A 23,391-nucleotide genomic window follows, 5' to 3' on the forward strand; every position below is an offset into this window, starting at 1 on the left:
CTGTGTATCTGTTTATGGAACTGTTTCATAGGTGATTTGAAATATGTCCCTTGTGATTGAGTGTGAAACATTTCTATAATCAGATACGCAGCAACCTACGCTGTTATGTGTATACCCCTAATATATTTAGGGGCTCCAATTAGCCTTGCGTGCAAATGCGTAGGATTTCCTATCCAGAGGTCGGAGATCGTGCTCCCCACTATAGGCTAAAACAAAATCAAACCGCTTTGATTTTTTTTTTCAACCGATCCGCCAACTATCAAACGGTTGCTCGAAGAACTTCACACACGGTCCAAAAAGCAGCTATCGAAGCATTTTTTGGGGTGGTGTCAATATTGGACCAACATGTTCGAGCGTGTTCGATTTTGCTCAACAGCGCTCATTTGATTCTGTATCATATTCTGAGTGCCCTCTGAAAAATTGAGCTCATTTGGATTAAAACTGATTTAGCACAAGCCGTTTCAAATTTGCATGCAAATTAGAATAGGGGAATTATTTTTTTCATTATTCTGTTAATGACGCTTCCCCATTAAACGAAGGTTAAAAGAAAACCTACATAGCTAGAAGGCATACTCAACATCTTTCACTCAACGAAAACCGCATGTTGGTTAATCGCCCCAAAAATTACAGAATCAGATGAGCGCTGTGGAGCAAATTGATATTTTGATCCACCCTAGTGTACACGGTAGGTTAAACATTTTTACAATTATTGCTTATGAGATTTTAGTGCCAAGTTATTTTTTTATTTTTAAATCAATATGTGAATGAAATACATTTGGGTTTTCCAAGCAATGTGTCTACTGCGAAATCACGCACATAAAATATTAATTTTCTCGAATTTCTGAATAAAAACTTTGGTCTTCAAGTTCACAAGTCATAAGACGAGTTTGTAGGCCATTACATTCCATAACTTTATTGTAGCTTTATTGTATTGATAGATACGTATTACGATTTCAACGGTAAAACCGCCTTCAGTGTCTCGTACGTGGCCTACAAACTCGTCTTATAGTATTCACTTACCACTAAAACTTACATTCCACTAAAAGCCAACAATAATTTTCTTTAAAAAATCTGTTGTCTTCCTTTTACTTCCACTAATTCCGAATTAGTGGAAGTAAAAGGAAGACAACAGATTTTTTAAACTGTGTAACATTTCCCCTAAGACGCTCGCAAATAATTATTAATAATTTTCTTGGCAAAATCTTGCTTTCAGAAATTTGGATTGTTTCAATTCAGTGAACTGTACCTTATTCGATATCTAAGAGGCAATCGATTATGGGAGGACGCAGAAATAAAAAGGCAATATTTTGAAACTAGTCATGGGCTAGAGAAAATCATAAAAATAGTCGCGACTTACATTGATGTAACTGCCCGTAATGGCACATCAGTCCCAGTTAGAAAATATTAATATTTTATTCATCGGACTGTGTTGTCTACATGGAATGTTTAAATCTAATGTTAGTCAAACATTAAAAACGGTTCAGCAATCAATGGCGAAATCGGGATATGAAGATTCTTATATAGCTTAGAAGAAATGTGTCATCACGTAATCCAAAATAACAATAACTTGTCTCTATACCAATTTCCAATAAGTTCCATTTTATTATATAAACAGTTCTTTAGCGCTTCAAAATACGTCCATTCTGTATAATTCAAATACGTTTACAAATAATATTTCTACATACCATTACTTCGCCAAGTTCACATTTATACCAACATAACATTCAATGGAAACGATTATTTAAGTTGAACTATTCGTTCTGACTAGCATTTCAATCGTAGTTAGATAAATTTCCTTCTACTTTATTATCATAAATATATATATACCGTCATAAACACTCTATCACCTTGCTAAAATACTAACAAACTATATATTTTTCTGTATTGTACCATCTACGATCTTTTGCATGACTTTACTGATGTTTATCGCTTTTTATCACACATATAATTAATATAATCACATGTACTACCTATATTCTAGCGGACGACAGAAGGAGTGATTTATTCATCTCTTTTATCTAGCGAGGAAAGGTGTTGTAGTTCGAGCATTGGTTCTGCACAGGGTGCTATATCTTCATAACTACACTTATTGAATTCCTCCGGGATGGATCTAGCTGGTGGATCATTTTAGGAGCACACGTTGCCTACACAGACATTCTATTTATAACGGTGTCCACTGGTTGCACTGCTGGCATCTCTCGCGCTGGTGGTTAGCGTCATGGTGGTGGTCGTCGTCGTGGAACATGCCCCAATAATCGATTCCCGTTTGGCAAACTGATACGATTTAGATTCGCTCTTGTTCCAAAAGGAGAAATCCACTACGTCGTCCATGCTGTCGTGGCGGTTCAAATCGTTCGATTCCAACCAGTCCCATACTTTGTTGCGGATAGATTCCTGATCCACAGCGGACACAGGAGTGGGCTCCGGCGTTAATCCTCCAAAGCTGGTCATTCTCCGCGCACGAAGCCTGCCGTCGAAAGAGTTTCGACTTTCTCGATGGTTAATGTATTTGATAGAATCCTGATCGGAGGAAGCCTGTTGTTGAAGATTGCTTGCAATGTTTGAAGTAGATTTAGAAGTGGTGATCTTATTGTCCATCCATTTGTTTTTCATATATTTCATAATATCACTGACTTTTGCTCGATCTTCTTCATTGTGTTCAAAAATCCGCCGGAATGCTCGTAGCAGACGTGGCGTGAATCGCTTGAAATTTTCCGGAATTTTAGTTGTTTCTCGTTTCTGGTACTTCATGAAAGCTGCATACTTGCCGTCGCGAACCCAATCGGCAGACTTCCATGGCGTGGATCCGATCAGGCAAACGTATAAGACCATTCCAAATTGCCACGAATCTGATGATGCTTTGCAGATGAATCTTTCATTTTTCACAACCTCTAATACTTCTGGGGGTAGGAATGATATCCACGTTTTATTGTTCTTATTGACTAAAATGCCTTCACGGGTGGTTGTCCCAAAATCACACAGCTTTACTCGCGAAAAATCAGGCGTAAATACTAGAATGTTCTCCAACTTCAGGTCCCGATGAACCAACCCTTTCAGGTGCATGAACCCCAACGCTGAGCTCAGCTGCTCAGCTATCTTCTTGCAGACCGATTCGGGCAGCCCATTAGAACCAACATTCGCTGCCAAGTCTCCGAAAATCGCATGTTCCTGGGCATACACGTAGTATTCATTTGTTTGAAACTTAACCTGATAGCAGCTGAGAATATTTGGGTGATGACTGAGCTGATAGTTGTAGTGGAATTCTTTGATGAACTCCTTCAGTGTTGTGAGCTCGGTGTGTATTGCTTTGAGCACAACTGTGGTCCCGGTATGCCGGTGGTGAGCAAGAAATATTTTAGCGAAACAGCCTTCCGCTATCGTTTTCTCGACGTCATACTCGTCCGCGATGCTCAAGAACGGTATCTCCATGTCCGGAATCCGATGCAGAAGGCTGCTCGTGTTGGACAGCCTCCGGTAATTGTGGTTAATCGATTTGTACAGGTTGGCGATGATTGATGTGTCGGATTTACTCTCGGAAAGCTTCATGGCGATGCTCTTCGGTATATTTCTCATCTGAAAGGTGGAGAATGAAAATGAAGATAGTCGTTAGTGACAGAATGAGTAGAAGGTTTGATATAAAATACGGTACGGAACAGTTTGTCTTGCGTGGGTCAATCGGTGGATATCGGTGAGCACCACATTGAGTCTGTTAGGTGGAGGAGGGGTGCTGAACGAATTCTATGATAATGTTTCAACTGCTATGGTAAATAATATAGTTAGGGTAACCGTACCCTTAGTGGAGGTAGCACCAATAGTGGAGGTAGTGGGGTTTTACTGAGATTTATTATAATTATGCACTTTACGATGTTTTCAGATGATGCGTCGTGCTTTAAATATCCTATTGAATGCAACTTATTCTAAGATTTCACTTGAAAAACTATTGAAAACATTTATTTTCCTTTATAAAATTAATTTCCTTGCACCTATAATGGTGCAACTGTACCAATAGTGGCAAGTATCATAAGAAATCAATGGATAGCACCACTATGGTTACCAAAATTAATTTTTACCGCCATATGATAAACAGTGTACCCATTAGTGGTGCAAGCAATATTTTGTAGTTGTTGATGCTAACTACCATAAATCTCATTTTTGTTAGCAAATTTATTAGTTTATCTATTGGCTAAGATATTAAAACTGTAAATTTTCAATAATTATCAATTTTTTTAAAATATTTTCTTTTGTGGATCTACTAATACCTCCACTATTAGTACCGTTACCATAGCTGCAAGTTAGCTATTCCATCAAAACATGTCTAATATTTACATTACGTATGCTTCTCATAAGCTTATAAGTATTAACAATCTGTGCCGGGATGCATGAAATTCTGTAGAATTAATGTATGTTTAACCTCTTGAATTCATGTGACACGATTTTAGATATATTTGTCACATAAATTCGAGAAAAAAAGTAAAAGAATGCAAAAAAAAATAGAAATGCACTGAAAAAATCGCAAATATGAAGCACATCCTCCATTTTTGCAATTGCAGAGCCGTCCGAATATCTTATATTGCATGAAAAGGGAAGTCAAGTGAAAATAAACTTACTTGATGTATTTTCTAAGCACCTTCATATTAATTAAAATTTTAATTATTTTTTTAATTATTCGCAGGAATAAAGCTTCCGGTAGATGCTGCTGATAAAACATTGAAAATCGCCAAAGTTAAAATCGGTTGGTCGGTGTGCTCACTGAGCCTCTCTCAGCAACCAGAGGTGTGCTTCATGTGTCAAGAGTTTGGCCATCTGGCACGAAATTGTAAAGGTTCAGATAGATTGAAACTTGATAGAAGGTGTGGAGAGGATGTCCACAAAGCGCAAAGCTGCAAGAAGCCACCGAATGATGGATGTAGAGACCACGCTACTGGCGATCAGAAATGTCCAGCGTATAAACAGGCGATCTCTGGTAAATCACAGTGGAGGTAATACAAATTAATCTCAACCATTGTGATACCGCACAGCAACTGCTGTTGCAATCCGCAAGGGAATCAAAGTATGACGTTGCAATCATTTCGGATCCATACCGTATCCCCAAAAAAAAGATAATACGGTAGTAGAAGAGGCCAGACGTCATCGCTGGTGACTTTAATGCCTGGGTGTTAGAGTGGAGTAGCCGGCTGATCTGATTAACGAAGGATCAACGAACACCTACCGGAGAGAAGGCAGAGAGTCCATCATTGATGTTACCTTTTGCAGTCCTGCATTAACGAAGAACAAAAACTGGAGAGTCTACGAAGGCTGTACACATAGCGATCATCAGGTGGTCCTATACTGCGTCGGAGAGAAGATAGCGATGCAAGCACGTGAGTGTGGTACCAAATAGCTTAGGTGGAAGACAGAAACTATTAACAAGGATGTGCTAGCAGAGGCAATTAGATTTGAGTGCAATATGGCAAACCTGAAAGCATTGACTCGAACCTGCAATGCAACTATGCCGAGAAAAGTACAGCCACGACATGTCCGCCGTCCAGTCTACTGGTGGAATGGAACGATCGCTGAACTTCATCGCAACTGTCTTCGAGCAAGGAGGAGAATGCAGAGAGCCCACAACAATGTCGAAAGAAAAGAGCGTAGATCTGTGTTCAGTGCAGCAAGAGGTGTTTTTAAAAAGGAAATTAGGCTCAGCAAGGCATCCTGCATGCAATAGCTTTGCCGTAACGCAGATGCTAACCCACACACCTAAAAATATTCATGTAATTTTAGGTGTTGTGACGCTGACATATACGAGCGTCATTTTTGACGTAAAATTAGGTGATACTTGAATTTTACATCACAATTTTATTGACAAAAAAATGAAAGGGTTGGAACGAGAATCGAACATAAGCCCGCTGAGTGATAGCCCAACACCTTACCACTCAGCTATCTTCGTTTCTTGAAAGAGGAGAATAACACCAGTACGGATGAAGCCCTGCTTACGAATCAGGAACTCATCACTGCTGCGAAAAGCCTAAAATCAAACAAAGCTCCTGGACTAGATGGTATCCCCAACCTGGTATTGAAAGCAGCGATCCAGGCGAACTCGGATATGTTGCAGAAGTGCATCGATGAAGGAAACTTTCCCGATTGTTGGAAGCGGCAAAAACTAGTATTGCTGCCGAAGCCGGGGACCCATCGTCCTACAGACCTATTTGTCTGCTAGACACGGTCGTAAAACTCCTGGAGAAGGTCATCCTCAACAGATTAGTTAGCTACACAGAAGGCGATAACGGATTATCGAGCAGGCAGTTTGGGTTCCGGAAGAGAAGACGCTATCCGGGAAGTCGTAGAAACATCGAAATTAATTTATTGGCTTTTTTCGGTGATAATTAAGCTTTCCTAATTATAGTCGTAGAAGCAGTCAAGAAGCAAAAGAGGAGAATCGCTACTGCGCTGTGGTTACCTTAGACGTGAAAAATGCGTTCAACAGTGCGAGTTGGGAAGCAATAGCTAACTCTCTAAACATGATGAGGGTTCCGGGATACCTTTGCAGAATTCTAAAGAGCTATTTAGAGGATCGGACACTAGTTTACGAAACACATGAGGGACTAAAGGGAGTAGGAATAACAGGGACCGACGTTGTGGAATGCGATGTACGACGGGTTATTGCAGCTTAGACTACCAAGAAGCGTGAAGATAGTTGAGTTTGCGGACGATGTGGTGCTCTTGGTAATCGGAGAAACAGTAGATGAGGTGGAAGTACGTGCTATGGAGGCCATTGGAATAGTGGAGAACTGGATGCGCGCTGGCATTTGCCCACCATTAAACCGAAGTGATGATAATCAGCAACCGGAAAGCAGTTCAGCAGACTACAATCACGGTCGGGGAGGTCACCATCGAGTCGAAGCGAGAAGTAAAGCATCTGGGGGTGATGATTGATGACCAGCTCAACTTCAACAGCCACGTCGATTACGCCTGCTATAAGGCAGCAAAAGCCACCACAGCATTGACCAGAGTAACGGCAAATAGCTCTACGATTAGCAGCAGTAAGAGAAGACTCCTAGTCAGCGTTTCTACTTCTGTACTCAGATACGGCGCTTCCGTCTGGGAGGCAGGAACAATCATGAAGAAGAACCTGACACGGCTCAACAGCACATACAGGTTAATGGCTATGCGGGTGGCAAGTGCGTACCGAAATTTTTTTGGAGGAAGATTGTGCCTGCTATGGACTACGTGGAACGACGGGAGCACGCAATATTGCGAGAGTCGATTCGATGCGAAAGTGGCAGCTGGACGCAGAGTCTCCACTTTGCCCGACAACATCGTTCAAGAAATTTGTGAAGAGGAGAATACGTGGAACAGAGCAGTAACGCAGATCATGCTGTCGTTGCAGCAAAAATGGCGTGAAAACCAGAGGGCACTAGATAGCAAGCGAAGGTGATGAGTAGTAGCCAGGGATTGAACCCTAAAGAGAAAGAACAAGTCTCTCACTTATCAACTCTGTATACAATACGATATGTAGCATACCGCGAGTGACTTTTTTCGCAAGCTCTCATGATAGAGAACTGATTCGGGAGGCTATACCCCATGATAAATTTCTTTTTGAAAGCTCCAAATGTGGGCTCTGGCTCTGATTATGCATTTCAACTTGTTCTACACAGCTGTGCAGTAACCAACACGAAATGAGCAAAAACAAAGCGAGAATCACCATTTTTCTGTGGGGACTGCCTATCCGATTCGGTTTTTTCCGCACTTGTATACAAGTTTGATAAGTTTGTTATCATTGCTTGTTATGATTCGGAACAGTGTTTGCCTCTTTTTTATCGTTGTTCGTTATCTATTGAGAGCGATTTCTGCAAACCCTGGTAGTAGCCGATCGTGGGAAAACAACCGGTTCGGAGTCGTCGAGGCGCCAGTGCACCGGAAGCCGGAAGATGAAATCCAGGAGCAGTAACCCTAGATATCATTAAAAAAATACCCATAATAATTATTTGCCATCATTTTTTGCTATAATGTGCATTTCATTTAATAATGTAATATGTATGATAGACAGTCTCTCTATATTTATTAATTTAGATAAAAACCACGGTATTACGCAATGCGTGGAATTATGACAGGCCACGATATCTATACTTTTCTGCATCTCTCTGATTAGAATGGCGAAAAAAATAAAAATGAGAAGCTTGTGAGCAATGAAACAATAATCGATTTTCAACATTTCGATCATTTTTTATAAACAGTGGAACTTCTACCAGCGGCGATTAATGGATAGGCATCTCTCTACCCTTTTTATTTGACGCTTGAAACAAAATGTACATTATCAATAAAGCTTTTAAATAATTGTGCCTTTCATGCAACAAAAATTCCACACACTCTACGTAATACCTGGTACGCAGGCTACAGGACGATGGAAACAAACCCGGCCAACCAGCCGGGGAATATTTAAACTGTCCGTTCAACTTGACGATTTATTACAGACTCTTATCTTTTTCTTTCTAGGGTGTCTTATTTATAGTCACTCTTCCCTATCTTCTATCTACAGTCGACTCTCCACACCCCGATGTTCTACATCTCGATATCTCTCCCTATGTCGATGGTTTCCCTAGTCCCTTTAATATACATACATTTGAGCTATCTACATCTCGATAACCTCTCTATCTCGATATCTCTTTATCTCGATGTGTTCTGATCACATTTTATTCAGGATTTACTCTCCTTATGTCGATATGTTAATTTTTTTAGGCTGCTAGACCATCTTCAACAAGAAACAACATTTGTTTTGTTGTCGTTTTTCATAGCAACGATTTGTTTTGATCTAGTACCCAATTCAATTTTCCTTCCGTTCTTCGATCTCTCCCTATCTCGATGGTCCCTTCAATATCGAGATGTGGAGAGGCGACTGTATATAAAAATGAGTTTGCTTTTACTTTGAGGCAATATAACTCACGAGCGAATGGACCGATTTGTAAGATCTCCTCACCAATCGGTCCGTCTTGAGCTCTGCTGTGTTTATGAATACACAGAGTTAGTGAGTTTTAAGAGGAAAGCTGCGAAAATATAATATTAGGGCGAGTTGTGAGGAAGCCCAATACGATCGCGCAAAAAAGGATCTAGAGTGCGGCGTCACAAAAAAAACTTATAATTTGACATTTAGAGCGCCGAAACCCGAGCAACGTACGTTCGACAAGTTCATTAAAAGAACATTCTATAGATTAGTATGTTGCTTGTAAGTTATTTAGGCGCTATTTTATGAAGTGTAAGAATAAAATCAGTAGTGATTCATTTTCATTGCAAATTTTCGAACACTCTTCTAGTTTGAATCTGAGCCAAAATAGAACAAGATCGCTGGTTTCCCCAGCACCGTGTTCTATTCATGTTTAAAAACTTGCCAATAAAATGAAACAATTATATTGCTGCAAAGAAAGGCGCTGTTGTTGCAAAGTGATTGATCCGCAGATGAAATGACGCATTCATACACCAAAGCGATGGAAACATATTTGCATCTTGTGATTCATTCGTGGTTTAGATCTGCAGAAAAAAGAGCAGTTTTAAGCTTTTGAAACTCAACTGTTATAAAAAACTAAATCTGCTGCGAAAATCAATGTTTCAGATTCATATTCAAAATGACAGACTGGAAAAATTTGAATGACTACTGATTTTGTTGTAACGAAGGCTGAATACAACTGTCAAAAACAATACATGGATAAACAAATGTATTCATGTTGTTTACTTCTCGAATGATCTAATGGTAAGTAATCATTTATCATGTTTTACCTATATGTTAATAATTAATGTTTTGTATCGTTTTTAACTATAATTTGTAATGCTGATATTTGACTAGTGTTTATGGTGATTTGTTGGGGCTTCAGCATGAGACACGGTGGCATAAAACACGCCGGTTGCTAATGGCCTCAACAATGTTGACTTCACACGGTAGTAGCACTTCCACGGTGATTTACTGTAAGGTTTCAAAGTCTTACTATTTTTCATAAACGAATGTGGCCAAAGGCTCCACTCTTGGCGTGGCTTTCCCTTGTAGCTACGTATGTTTTATCACTAAGCTAAGCAAATCTATATTCATTTTTATATTGCTCAATGCCCATATTAAAGATTTCACTAGACATTACCAATCCAATTGAATTGCACATACACCTTCTTGCACCGTCAATCTACGTTATCTCCTGTTAGATTAAAGCCCCCTATGAAATGCAGCGGAACGGCGACGGAAACGTCAAATCTTGCCGTTTCCGTTGCTGTTCCCTTGAATTGCGTTTGGGGCCTAACGTTCTGGCTAATCCACTAGAAACAACCACTTTTTGAATGAAGGATGGAGGCGCATGGTACCTCACTATTTAGTTTAGAGTCGCGAACTAATTTATTACTTGATTGTTTTATTACGTTCGGTATAGCAATATTTTACAAAAAATGACGAATCCGGAGAATAGAATAAACTCGGAGTAAACAACCACTATGAATTTTTTTCTCACCATGAACCGCAACAAATAAAATGTATGAAACTTGTTTTATAGAAGCTAATAAGACACTTCAACACAACTCCCAATAAAGAGCAACAAAAAGCTTGCTTGTTTGCAGTTTGGGTATAACTTTGGTAAGGGGTGACAAAGCTTTTAAAATGAACACTCGCGCCAAGTCACTTAAAAGGTTGAACAATAATGAAAGTTCCCAGAACAATAATCAGAATCAGTGTTAGCAGATTGTTTAGTATAAGTTGAAAGCATTGTAATTCCTACATGGTTCAATTCACCCAGAGGAAAAATCCTAACTGCCAGAGACAATTGAAATGTATTGAAGAAGAAGAAGAAGCTCAAGCTCGATTGCTGTTCATATTTTTGGTTTAAGCCACGTAATCAATCCAATGCATTCAATTTTCATAAGTATAAAAATTCTTCATAACGTTATAGGATATGATGTAAACATGACACACCCAACTCCAATTGTAGCGTAGTACCGTAAAGCAAAGGAACCACGTAAACACATAAAGTAATTTGTCCCTTACCCAATCCGTTCTTGTCAAGGTTGACCTCCAACACTCGCTCAGCGCAACTAAAGGATTCGTAAGAACAAATCCCATTTACCACGCTATCCATCAATCATCACAGCAGCGTTCCATTTCCCACGGCAATTAACACAAATCACGTTTGAAAATCTCATGTGTTTTTATTTTCTGCTATTTTTTTCTTGGCCCGAATTTTCTGCACCAGAAAAGGGTGCGAAGTTCACCCTCCAATTGATCGTCTGAATTTCCTCGGTGGGTCGACCCGTGTTTTGAAAATATATAAATATACCGATGGAGACGGGTGGAAGTTACAACTTTGGTTATATTTTGAGCTGTCTACCTTTGACTCTCCCATCCTGCGCCTTCCTCGAAGCCGTAGGGGAACAGATATGTAGAGAAATCGATGGATGGGGGTCCTGATCCGTCCAGACTCCGGCTCGTATGTTTCGTGCCAATGTTTGGATGTGGCACGCAAAAGAGAAAATCACATCATTTGCTAGCCGGCGGTGGATTTCTCGTATTGGCGTCATCAGCTCACTGTCAAGTGAGAATGATCGGCGGTGCTGGCAATACATAGTGTGTACAGAAAATTACCATTGGCACTCTAGCATGTCCGCAGTTGATTTCGAGGTTGCCTCACGTGCACTCAGCTGGGGATGATGTACGATTTGATATTCACTGATGATGGTTCTATTTAGCCCATGGGATGATGAAGCATTTCACAAAATTTCCAGTTCAACTTTAACATCTAGCTAAAGCTACTTGGGACACTATTTCTGAAAATTGTTCGTCGACATCGAACCACAAGCCAGTGCTCGTACAGTAGAAGAAGATGCAAAATGGGTTTGAATCTAAATCAATCAAAGATTATTTCATCTGACACGTCCTGTCTGTTTTGTGTTAAAGTTGTTAGCTTTTTCTCGAGCAGCAAGTGCATATGTATTCCATCGCCACCGTTGTCGTCTTTACCAGTCGTAAACCTACATATGCAAATTTAACAGCATCCATATGTCAACGTACATGACGTATTTTTTCTCAAGAAACAGCCGAAGAGGTGCTAATTGGGAGGAAGTGAAAACTTAAAAACTGACAAATAAAGCAACAGAAACGTTCGTTGCAAATATCGACCACTTGAAGGCGTAATTTCTTATAGAAATTCGCTCACATCGATCTAATTTTAAATGTCCGCGAAATATGAGTTTGCTCGATGATGACGCGAGCAAAATAAAATAAGGTCATTACAGGAAAATAACTTTCTATCATCACTATTGAGCCCTCCAGCCTGATTTACCACAGTTGAGGGATTTTGTAATTTCACTAACATTGACAATTTATCGAACCCAGTCATCCTTAATACATCCTTAGTCAAATGACGAGCTTCTTCTTCTTCTATGGCTCTACAGTCCAACTAGAACTAAACCCGCTTTTTATCTTTGTATTCTTTTGACATATATTCAATAACCAAACTTTTCTAAATCGATATTCGAACTCTCCATCTCCGGTTTCGCAAATATACAGCTAACGATTTCAGCATTGATAAATATAGGTATAAACAGAATTATACAGTTAATCGGATAACACACCCACGCTGAATGTATCCCCAAAATAAAAAAAAGAGCTTATAAGCGGTTTTATGATCAACTTGAAGCGTTCCGTAAAACTCCATAAATATAATCTGTCATCAACCTCATGTCTATTGACATCAGCTATCTACAAACTTTTCATCTGAGACACCCATTCTCCCACCGTATAGCAACTTCTACCCTGACGATTATGTCTGTGAATATAACACAACATCGAGGAAGGGCTCAGCTGTGATCAAACTCATAAAAGCTGTGCTGTGGCTGGATATGTGTATACTTCTCGGTATACGATAGACACCTTGAAAACAACAGAATATGCCTCCCGGTGGGCGGCACAAAAGGGTAGACGTGAAGTATTATGCAAAACTGTTGCGTCTGACTGCTGATTGATGCGTGGGAGGTCAACCCAGTCGGATCCTGACGTAGATAGCGGTGTTCCCAGGTGTTGCAACGCAATAAATATCAGTTTATCGTTCTGCGCTCCGGGTGCGATCCGGAAAAATCTCCACTCTTATTAGAATCTCTGGCAACTCTGTAGGCTTCATTAGCAGAAGCAGAGGGCAGGTCGTGCCAATCTGAACCAGACGATCAACGGTGCGAAAAATTGATTTCTCCGTACATTTACATGTACACATGCTTAAAATAGAACGCCAACTACCGCGTGGCCCACGGCTGACAACGAAAACAGACGCGGCAAAAAATATCACCGTCACTTTACAAGGATTCGTGTAAAAATAAGACGATTTAATAATAGTGCAGTTCGAAATAGAATCGGCGCCCTTTGCCGCCAGCTAGCCAGTATGAACATTTGACACCGAGCGTTTGGAGAAGCAGAACAAATGGCGCACATCAACAGTACACATGACATCACCTTTACTTCTGTTAGAGGAAAGAAATCCGAGAGTTTCCACTATGGAGATCGGCAAAATTTGATTAATGATGATGAAAAATTAAATTCAACCAAGTTATATCTGGTGCGTGATAAAAACTGTTCGCACATCGTTCACAGTCGAGTAGGTGAAACCAAGTGTTGGCCCATGAGCACACGCTAAGATTGGTTTTCGAGACTGCACAGTTGAAGAAGATAACTCCGAAATTGCATCGTAAAATGCGCTAATACGTCGATACGGAAATTTACGATGTCGAGTGGATTTTATAGGCTACACCCAGGGACGGCCTGAATCAAGTTCTTTTATACGTGGGTAGATGTGCGTTCATGTCATGTTATTCATTGAATATATACCGTCATTACATTTTGAAAATGAATGCAATAATAAAAGGTTTTTTGGTAATTACATGTAACTATTGAATAAGATTATCTAACAACCAAATATCAATTTCGCCGGCGTCCTGTAGTTTACAAACCAAAAGCCCAACACGTGGAGTTTTATCCTTAGTTCTTAACTCATATACGTCGCCGGGTCTATCCAGCTTTCCACGCTTACCATAATGACGGATGCTATAAAAAATTGACAAGAACTGCTTCCAGACACTGAACTGAAATTTTCATCTTAGCAAACATTGATTTTCTCGTTACCAACGATATACAATAATTTGTTTATTTTTCCATCAACAAAACACTTTCGCAAGATTTAAAATCTACTAATTTTGTTTCACAATGCTTACTAAATCTTTTTCTATTCCAGGAATAAATAAATAATAAATAATGCATCGGAATCGAATAGCAGTGAATTAGGGGAGATGCAGATGCGGTCAATATGCGCCCCCTAGGTAAATAACTTAATTTAATGGTGATTTCCTCCGAAAACATGTATTTTCTAAGTGTTTATCAATAATCCAACATAAGTGATGAACTTTGTTAATCTTAAAAATTACTCAAATAAAGAATAAAAAAAAATAATCCTACATATCAGTCATAATATGATTAAAAAATTTCCATTTATATTATAAAGCCAGCAATATTGCAACAAAACAATGTTATTCCAAAATTGATCGTAAAATCTCAATTAATCGATTAGTAACTAATCGATTACTCTCGATTCTTGGCGATTATTGAATCGATTAATCGATGGGTAGTAATTGATTCAAAATTAATCGATTATCTCAACGATGAATCTATTAATCGAAGTAATCAATTATTTTACGACATCCTTATGATGTCGTAAAATCTCGATTAATCGATTAGTAACTAATCGATTATTCTTGATTCTTCTCGATTATTGAATCGATTAATCGTTGGGTAGTAATCGATTCAAAATTATTCGATTATCACAATGATGAATCGATTAATTAAAGTAATCGATTAATTTGCGACATCTCTAAACAAGCCATGAAAATAAAAATAAACCTCACTCGATAAAACGCTTTGTTCTTGCTCATTTTATTTTGGGGATCATATTTTTTCGCACAGCTGTGTAAAACAAGTTGAAATGCATCGTGACCCTCCGAATCAGTTCATTATCGTAACAGCTACCTAAAAACGTCTCTCACGGTATACTACCCATCGAGAGTGTTTACAGATTAGGGTGTCCCAAAAAAGCATTGTGTTTAAAAAGTCATGGTGCTCAAGCCTTAAGTATTAAAGAAAATCGCATCTGGAGCATTTCTGTAGAACAATCCGAAATTCTAAAAAATAATTTAGAGGTTCCGACAGAGCGATTTTTGAAAAAAAAAACCCTTCCAACTGTAATACTCAATGATTGTTTCATCCTTGACCCGAAAAATAGTTGTAGTAACTACCAGGTTTGCGTTAACACTAATAAATTACTATTACAATTACAAAAAAGCTGTTTTTTTTCACTTATTGTCATATATTGGCTATATTTGCCACATTTTAATCAATTGTTAAATTTATTTTTTATTTTTCTGTGGACCATAATGAGTATCCTACATGGTAATTCAGTTCTTATTATGCAATTATATGGCGTCTAGAACCAATTCAATATCATAAACAGGATTTCCAGGATTTCGGAACATAGTTTTTAAACATTTCAAAATAACCAAAGTAAAATACATTTTTTCAGAATGGGATTAAGTTTTACAGAATGGCTCATTTTTTAAAGGAAAAACTAAACACAATATAATTGCGTTTAAGCAATCTTTTTTGTGTGTGCTTATTTTCTTTTTCTTTTTAAGTAACAGGACATGGAATTGATGACTTCTTTCCAATACTCGACGCATATTGATTTCACAAACGGTGATCGAATTTGGCAGCAGATAATGAAGATCAGCAACTACTTTTCACTAATTTCATTCTTGATAAGAGCTGTTCACACAGATATGTACTTCTGGAGAGAGAAAACAACTAACAAGAGAACTGTCTTTATGAAATTTAAATTTGAGCTCGTTGTTGCATTCGAGGTCAATTATCTCCATTTGAAACATTCCAGGTGCATTTGCATCAGGAAAAGGTATTGAGGAACGGTGTTCTCAAACATTAGCGAAGAGGCTTGAAAGTAATGTCGAAAGGCTTCGAGTTTACCAGCATGTTCAACAGATTTGCAGAAACTGTTATCTAACGGATTAGGGTAGATTAGTATTAGTTTTCGACAATCAATTGTGCCAAATTGTTTCAATTTTGTTTCAATAGTTTGTATGTTGGTTAATGAAAATTCAACATATTGATCCCTAACTTGCTGCTTAATGTTCAAGTCATTGAGATGTTTAGTGACATGTACTATAAAGGCCAAGTCAGGCCATCATGCTGCTTGGGCATTGGCTTAGCTTTGTCTTGTGAAAATAATGTGATTTTCTTTGCTCTTAAGCAAGGTATCATGGTTTAATCAACGAACTAACACAACGAATCTCCGTATTCTGCTTCCATTTCCGTCCACATAATTCTTTTTTTTTTGTGTCTTTATTAAAGAGACTTTCAGCCCGAGGCTGGCTCGTCTCCGATGTCCACATAATTCTGAATTAGTGGTGGTTGAGTTTCTCCGCGTAGGTAAAGTTGATTTTCTTAACCTTCGGGGACTCGCGCCGTTGTAAAAAGTACAACAGGCTCGAAAAAAGCACACTTCTCGTTCACAACACAGGCGGGACTTCGTAAACGGTCCAGGATAAAGCGAGTCCCGGAAGGTTAATAACGAGCGACGCTACTACACGATTATTTATCGTTTTTGTACATAGATCCTTTTTGATGAAAAATGCAAAAATGATTAACAATTGATAAAAAGAAACAATAAACAAATTGCTTTAATTTCCAAGTGTCACAACGTCAGTGTTCTTTCATATCATTGCCGGAGCTATATCAGTTGTTAGGCCTTCAGTTTTCAAAGCTGAATTCAAGCTCCTCCATAAAGGTCTTAACAGCTTTCCCCAGGTCGATACCGTTAGTCGTTTCCTTCATTGGGATCAAGACTGCTAATTCCTTTGTGATAAATATGAAGATGATCATAAATTCCCCTTATCAAGACAGCTATATGTACATTGTTTTTTACATTAAGTATTTTCATCGATTGCGAGCAGGTACAATCAGAAGCAGGTGGCTTTTTCACGCAACGTAGTTTTCAAATCTTCTGTGAGAACTGTAACTCTTCATCGTGCTTTACGACAAACTAATGCTACTGAAGCCGACAGCCGATTTCCTAACAAGCTCTCCGTCCTGGAAAGGTTTCATCCGTAATGCCAAAATTGTATTAACAGCAATACTAGCCTTTGCTGCATTGTTCGACTCCGTTCTTGCACAGATTTTATCTTCTAATTAGTAATAACTTACAGTATTTATTAATAAATAATGAGACGGAGCTTCTCATGCCAGATAGAAAAGCTTTCGGGCTGCTTATGAAGCCTTACGTTGGGCAGCCCTGCGATATATGTACTTGCTTTTGGAAATTTTTGATGTCATGTCCATCAAACTATTTCATTTATTACGCGACGCAGACACTATACACTATACACGCAATACACTATTTAACACTTACCCAAGCTAATTCAGCAAAATATAGTCATTTAACTACTGTTCTGATGTTGGTTTTTCATTATAGCACCCAAATGAGTGTTATAATGAATATCATGCAACCCATTTGAGTTGCATAATGTTCATTAAAGCACCCATTTCGTTGGAATGGAAAAGTAGGCCGGTTTATGACTCAACGGAGAACTGTAAACCAGATATTATGATCAGGAATTGCAAAAAAATATTTTTTATAATTTTTCGTGAAAATAGATCGAAACAATATTATAACAGAACTGAGATATTGAAGTTTTAGTGAATCTTATAAATCTATAAACCATGAGCATTTGCTTATCTATCGAAATTCTACAATTATCTAATGGTTATTTCAATAATTTTGACGTCCTTCCGTTCAGCCCGTGGCTTAAGAATTCAATATATGCTATTCGGTTTATTATACGTGGTTTTTGAAAAGCAGTCAGTTCAAATTAGGTCTTTTTTGTTATAATAAATCATGTAAACATTATTACATACATGTAACCAGTCAAAGTGAACCTAGCAGACTTAAGAAGACTAATGGTTTCAATAGTTTTTAGTGTGTGCTGTATTTTTGACATACACTTGATAGTTATAACATACTTTTTTTCAAAGGTTAAGGTCACTCCTGACGGAATCCAATTTTCAAAGTACTCGCGTTTTCAAGGGCACACCATTCGATACGGAAGCAACGCACAACTGTCATTTTTATTTTTTCACGCATGCTGCGACGCAGCAAAGCTTAAAAATAAAAATGACAGTTGTGCGTTGCTTCCGAATCGAATGGTGTGCCCTTGGAAACGCGATTACTTTGAAAATTGGATTCCGTCAGGAGTGACCTTAATTCTTTGTTACAAGCAAAATATTAAAAAAAAAAAAAAATATCCGTAACAGATTTACCCACTTATTACTTGTTGACAATTAAAAAATAAAAATTGCAAAAACATTGGTTAGTCTTAAATAAAGGCGTTTCAAAAAATTCTGATTAACACTTTCCGGATATTGTACTTCGTTCAAATAGTAAAAGAAAATTATATGTTTGACAAAATTATTCTGACATATTCTCTAACATGCATTATTAGGTATCTGCAAATGAGATACTTTCTTTCATTGCGCTCTCTTTCGCTAATTACAACAACTGTTTTGGTCAACTTAAGTACCAAACTGAAGGATTAGCTTGCGGTCTATCTTATTTCGCCAGTTGAACAAAATATGCTAAATAAAGAGAGTATGAATCGTTTCAATTTTCAAGGTCAAATACAGTTACCGTCAGGTCGCCATTCACGGGTGCACCATTCACCGTGGGGTTCAAAGTAATTTTCATTATGTTTACAAAATATTGAAAAATACTTTATTTCCTCATCAGCACCATTAAAGAAGTTCGAAAGAATCCTCTCCGAGTAATTACTGTGAAATATAACTGTTCCAACAGCTGTTTTGACGTTAAAGTTTGTTAACATCCTGCGGCTGTCTGGTTCCACCTTTGTTTTCAGCCATCAAGTATAATCTAAGCTCGCTCAATATCAGTAGAAAAAGTGAATGTTTTATTCTCGCTTAACTTTACAAAAGGACCTAAGTAACATTTTTTTCATGATTTAATTTGAGTACTGCAATCAAAAGCTTTCATGTTGTTCTGTTGATTGCGCTATTCAAATTAATTCATGAAATAAATGTTACTTAGGTCCTTTTGAAAAGTTAAGCGAGTATTGTTCTTTAACTCTTAATGTCCATGCAATTGAAGTGTCCGATTTGTATTTTGATTTTAAATTAAGCCGAAAATGTTGGTAACACTACATTCTCCACCAAATAAAAATGCACGGCGAGTTGTTCCCCCAGAAAATAACTGTGTCCATTCACCGGCCATCGAAATCGTGAGTACTATGAATGATACCGCCATAATTTTGTACATGTTGAGCAGAAGCAATGGTTTTCCGGGGATGACTTGTTGGTCATAAGAGTTATGTAACGCTAATGAACATTGATTTCTGCAACTATCACATTGGCAACCCGTTAACCAAGACGAACCTCTGCCGTAAAACCTTAACCCCAAGATTCCAATAAAATTCCGCAGGAACTCGTGGCGAGTGCAGAGGTGTTCTCGGCTTGCAGTGGGCGAGTGACTGCATCATCAATTCCTTCCCATCCCCGATGACCGTGAGGACGTGGCCAGCGCCGTTATCGACTATCCAAAATACTAGAGCTCTCGGACTGTGCACATTGAGGTTGGAGAGCAAATCCCATGCTTCCATCCATTGGTTCCCTGTGCAATTGCGATTGTTCTGGTCGAGCACGGAGTAGCAACTACGAAATGCACGGTCATCATGCTCATGCTCATGCTAATGAACATTGATTTCAGCATCTGCAATATAATTGTGTTGATTGATTATGTCCTTTCTGTGTTACACTAAAACACATAAACTTCACATGTTTATGCTTAACTAAATAAAAAACACGAATAACATTTTAAAATCAATGTTTTAATTCATATTTTAATAGATTTAAAGGAAAAATTCGTATGCACGGTGAATGGGTACCTACCCACACGGTGAATGGTGCCCTAACACGGCGAAAGGATACCCATATATATCACTGAAAAATTCTATATAACTATCTTGCCAAGAAGCGATAGTTTCTGATTTCCATTCGAATGAAAACAATTATTTAAGGTTCGTGAAGGTGTTCAAGAGTATAATTTTCAATTGAAATTATTTGGAGAGCTCTAAGATTTGCTAAATTGCCTAAAATGCACGGTGAATGGCGACTTGACGGTACGCCTATTTAAAAAAAAAAGCTCATAGCTTTGTTTTTATGATTTGAGGATTTGACAGCAATTACACAAACCTTTTCGTCAATATGAGCCAATTAATATACAACAATAGAAAATCTCGTCCATTGTATACAAAACGACACTTATAGCCCTTTTAATTGCACCATTCTGCAATACTGCTCCTTGTATCCGGGATAAATGATAAATGGAGACTCTAGGCCAACGTTTTAAAAAAGCATGAAAGCCGTAATGTAATCATTGGAGTACTTTATACCTATTTACATAGTTGTCGAAGAACTGAAATGATTACATTTTGGCAATTACACCTTTTCCAAATAATGGTCCTAGACTTAAACCCAAAAGGCCAACAGATGCATCAAGTGGTGAACATTTTGTCGGCCCGCGTACTCTCCATTCTGGACGCCTGAAAGCGTTGTGGTTGTGGTTCTATTAATTTTCGTCTCTTTCCTGCAATCGAGATGCACCGAAAAGAAAAGTAATCACACTAAAAATTAAAGGGTAAAATTTGTCGGGGAAAATCAAGTGGAATAAAGAGAAAGCATAGTTTTAATTCGCACACTTTAAAATAAAATTGTTTTCTCGGAATATAATTGGTTTTCCGTCCAAATTTTATTCCTAGTTATAGATGATAAGTTAAATTATAATTATTGCTTAGCACGTGGGTAGTAGTTCTTAAGGTGTGCATATTGTTTATTGTTCCTGTTATATTTTCGGTTTCCAAAATAAACAGCTCTATGTTAAGTGTAGCTAATGTGATCAGCAAGCTTCCTGTGAAACGCGGGACAAAAGTGCATTCTGCATAGATTTTGGCATAATATATAAAAATATTTGTTGGTACAACTTCAAAAAATGAAGTTGAAAAATGCAGCGTCCCTCGAAACGCGTATCATTACCATGAAGTTCTCAATAACAAACAATGCAAATACAAAATTTGAAATGGAAAAGAAGATAATTATTACTATTAGTTATCGATATGGTAAGAACTACATGTTTTTCTACTTCTTTTCTTCTTTGTGTAATTATTACCTTATTAAAGCATGCGAAATGCCAAGGTGCTGAAAACCGTCCCCAACGATGAATTATTCAGGGCCTTTTTTGCCCATTACACCAGAGAAAGAGGAGGGACGACACGCTTGATAGGCATGCAATTATGCTGCCCTGACCAAGGAAACTGCACCACCAACGCACGGGGTGGAGAAAATAAAAACGTGTGGGCCTGGGCTTGAAATAAATTTAATTAATGGTGCCGATTAATATTTATTTACTTCAACACCCAGTTTATGCGCATCGCTCGCTTGTTTTTCGGCCATTATTTGATGATGGTAAATAAAATTTAATAGCGTGGATTTATCATCGAAGTAATGAGCATTTTATATTTTTGGTTTTAAACATATACCTAATGATTTATAAATTATCGAGTGCTAAATGAATGCGTTCTATTATGAAGATTATGATAATTCTATAAGATACTGTACTATTGCCTATATTATTATTTCCCTTCATCCAGGAAGTTTCCTATGGAAGTCTCCTTAGGGCCACATGAAATTATCATTTTAAGAAAAACCATTCTATTCTAGAAATTTTATTGAATGATCGAAATGAAAATAATATTTTATTAAGTTTTTCAAATAGGAAAAATCATGAGTAAAACGGCTACGGAGTTCCATCAAAGAATGACATTAGTCTCGTATCGAAATGTCGAACGATTAAAAACTCGTTTCAAATGACTAAGAAGCCAAAGCGATTTTGCTTATGTTCAAAATAACAATAAAAATAAAGCGGCATCTCAAGTTAGCCTTGCGACCGAAAGCATAGGATTGCCAATCCAGAAATGGCCTAATCAATTCTCGGTTCGACCTAGATTTTTTCGGTGGGAAACATTCTTGACTCCCTGAATATTTTTGAGCCGTTTTTTTTAGATAAAACTCTAATGAAATCAGTTTGTTCAAGAAGGCAAGCGTTATAGTGCGTTTTAAAGCACACATTGCTAAAAATCTCAGAATGTACTCAATAAGTTCGCGTTGAAATTGTGAATTTCAAACGCAGGAATCTTCTAATTGAAGCATGCCAATCGAAAGATGAGACTTTGCGCTGGCTTAATTGACTAGCGTAAATTTGAAATTCGACTTTGAATAGACTAAATATGGGGGTGTCCAAAATATGTACATTTTGGGGTCCAAAATATGTTGTAGTGTCCAAAGCAAAGAATATTTTGATTTCAGAAAGTTGAAATTTCCAGCGATTTACCAACTATTGACATCCGTTTCAAGATTCTATATCTTCTATATAATACAAATGAAATGGTCTGTGTTCGTATCCGCAAATGGCAAATATGTTCGTTATTGTTTCCTACGGGTTTATATGATATTTCCAAATGCGAAAATCACAAGTAAGGTTGAGTAAATCGTGAAAAACAACAATTAGGAATCGTATGAAAACTTCGCATGGGCAGTTCATAACGTGCCTTTTTGCATACTATGCAGGACAACGTCTGCCGGATCGACTAGTCATAAATAAATCTTCCATCCATGAAATGGTGTAATTTTCGCCTATATAGGGGAACTGCTTCTGGAATTCATCTCATGGCATCCCATCAAAAACAAAGTAATGGGAAGCAATTTGATTAGTTTCTTATTTTTGTGATTTTTTTCAGCAGGCACGCATGTTGATATAAAAAGAAGCAACAAAATTGGTGCTGTATTGTTATGTTTCGCAATGAGATGAAAATATGATCAGTGAGATGGAGATCCGGACAGTTCCCCTAGAACGTGTAATTTGATAGATATAAGCAGATGTTGATAATAAAAAATAAAAGCAGATGTTGAAAAGCTCTTTCTCTTGGGGTCAAAAATCGGGCATTTACCCTATGCACCGACGGTTTTCAGCAGATAGTAATCCCGTTTGATATTACCATACGCGCCGTAAAAATCAACTGTAGCCCTTACGAAATGTTGTCACATGAATCGAAACAGTGGTGCATTTCTCTGAAACCATGGTTAACTGACCGTATCTGTCAAAAAAATTTATTCGTTCAATCGATTCTTTATTTTATTTAAGGCCAACTTTCCCAAAAAAAAACATTTTTTTTTGCCTCTAAGTATTTTTAATATTTTAAATAAATAATCGAAAAAGTGCTGCT

The 23,391-nt window shown here is 37.9% G+C and overlaps 1 protein-coding gene across 1 annotated transcript in view; it reads right to left on the reverse strand.

Annotated features, from left to right (window-relative positions):
- Positions 1 to 1,578: 1,578 nt before the first annotated feature.
- Positions 1,579 to 23,391, reverse strand: part of LOC134216463 (serine/threonine-protein kinase meng-po) — a 98,239-nt gene continuing 76,426 nt past the window's right edge. Inside the window, exon 2 of the mRNA XM_062695339.1 lies at positions 1,579 to 3,573. Within this exon, the coding sequence (XP_062551323.1) occupies positions 2,158 to 3,573 (1,416 nt within the window). The 3' untranslated portion in view covers positions 1,579 to 2,157. The remainder of the gene's footprint in view (positions 3,574 to 23,391) is intronic.

The sequence above is a fragment of the Armigeres subalbatus genome, chromosome 2 (genome assembly GCF_024139115.2).
Source record: "Armigeres subalbatus isolate Guangzhou_Male chromosome 2, GZ_Asu_2, whole genome shotgun sequence".
Taxonomy (NCBI): domain Eukaryota; kingdom Metazoa; phylum Arthropoda; class Insecta; order Diptera; family Culicidae; genus Armigeres; species Armigeres subalbatus.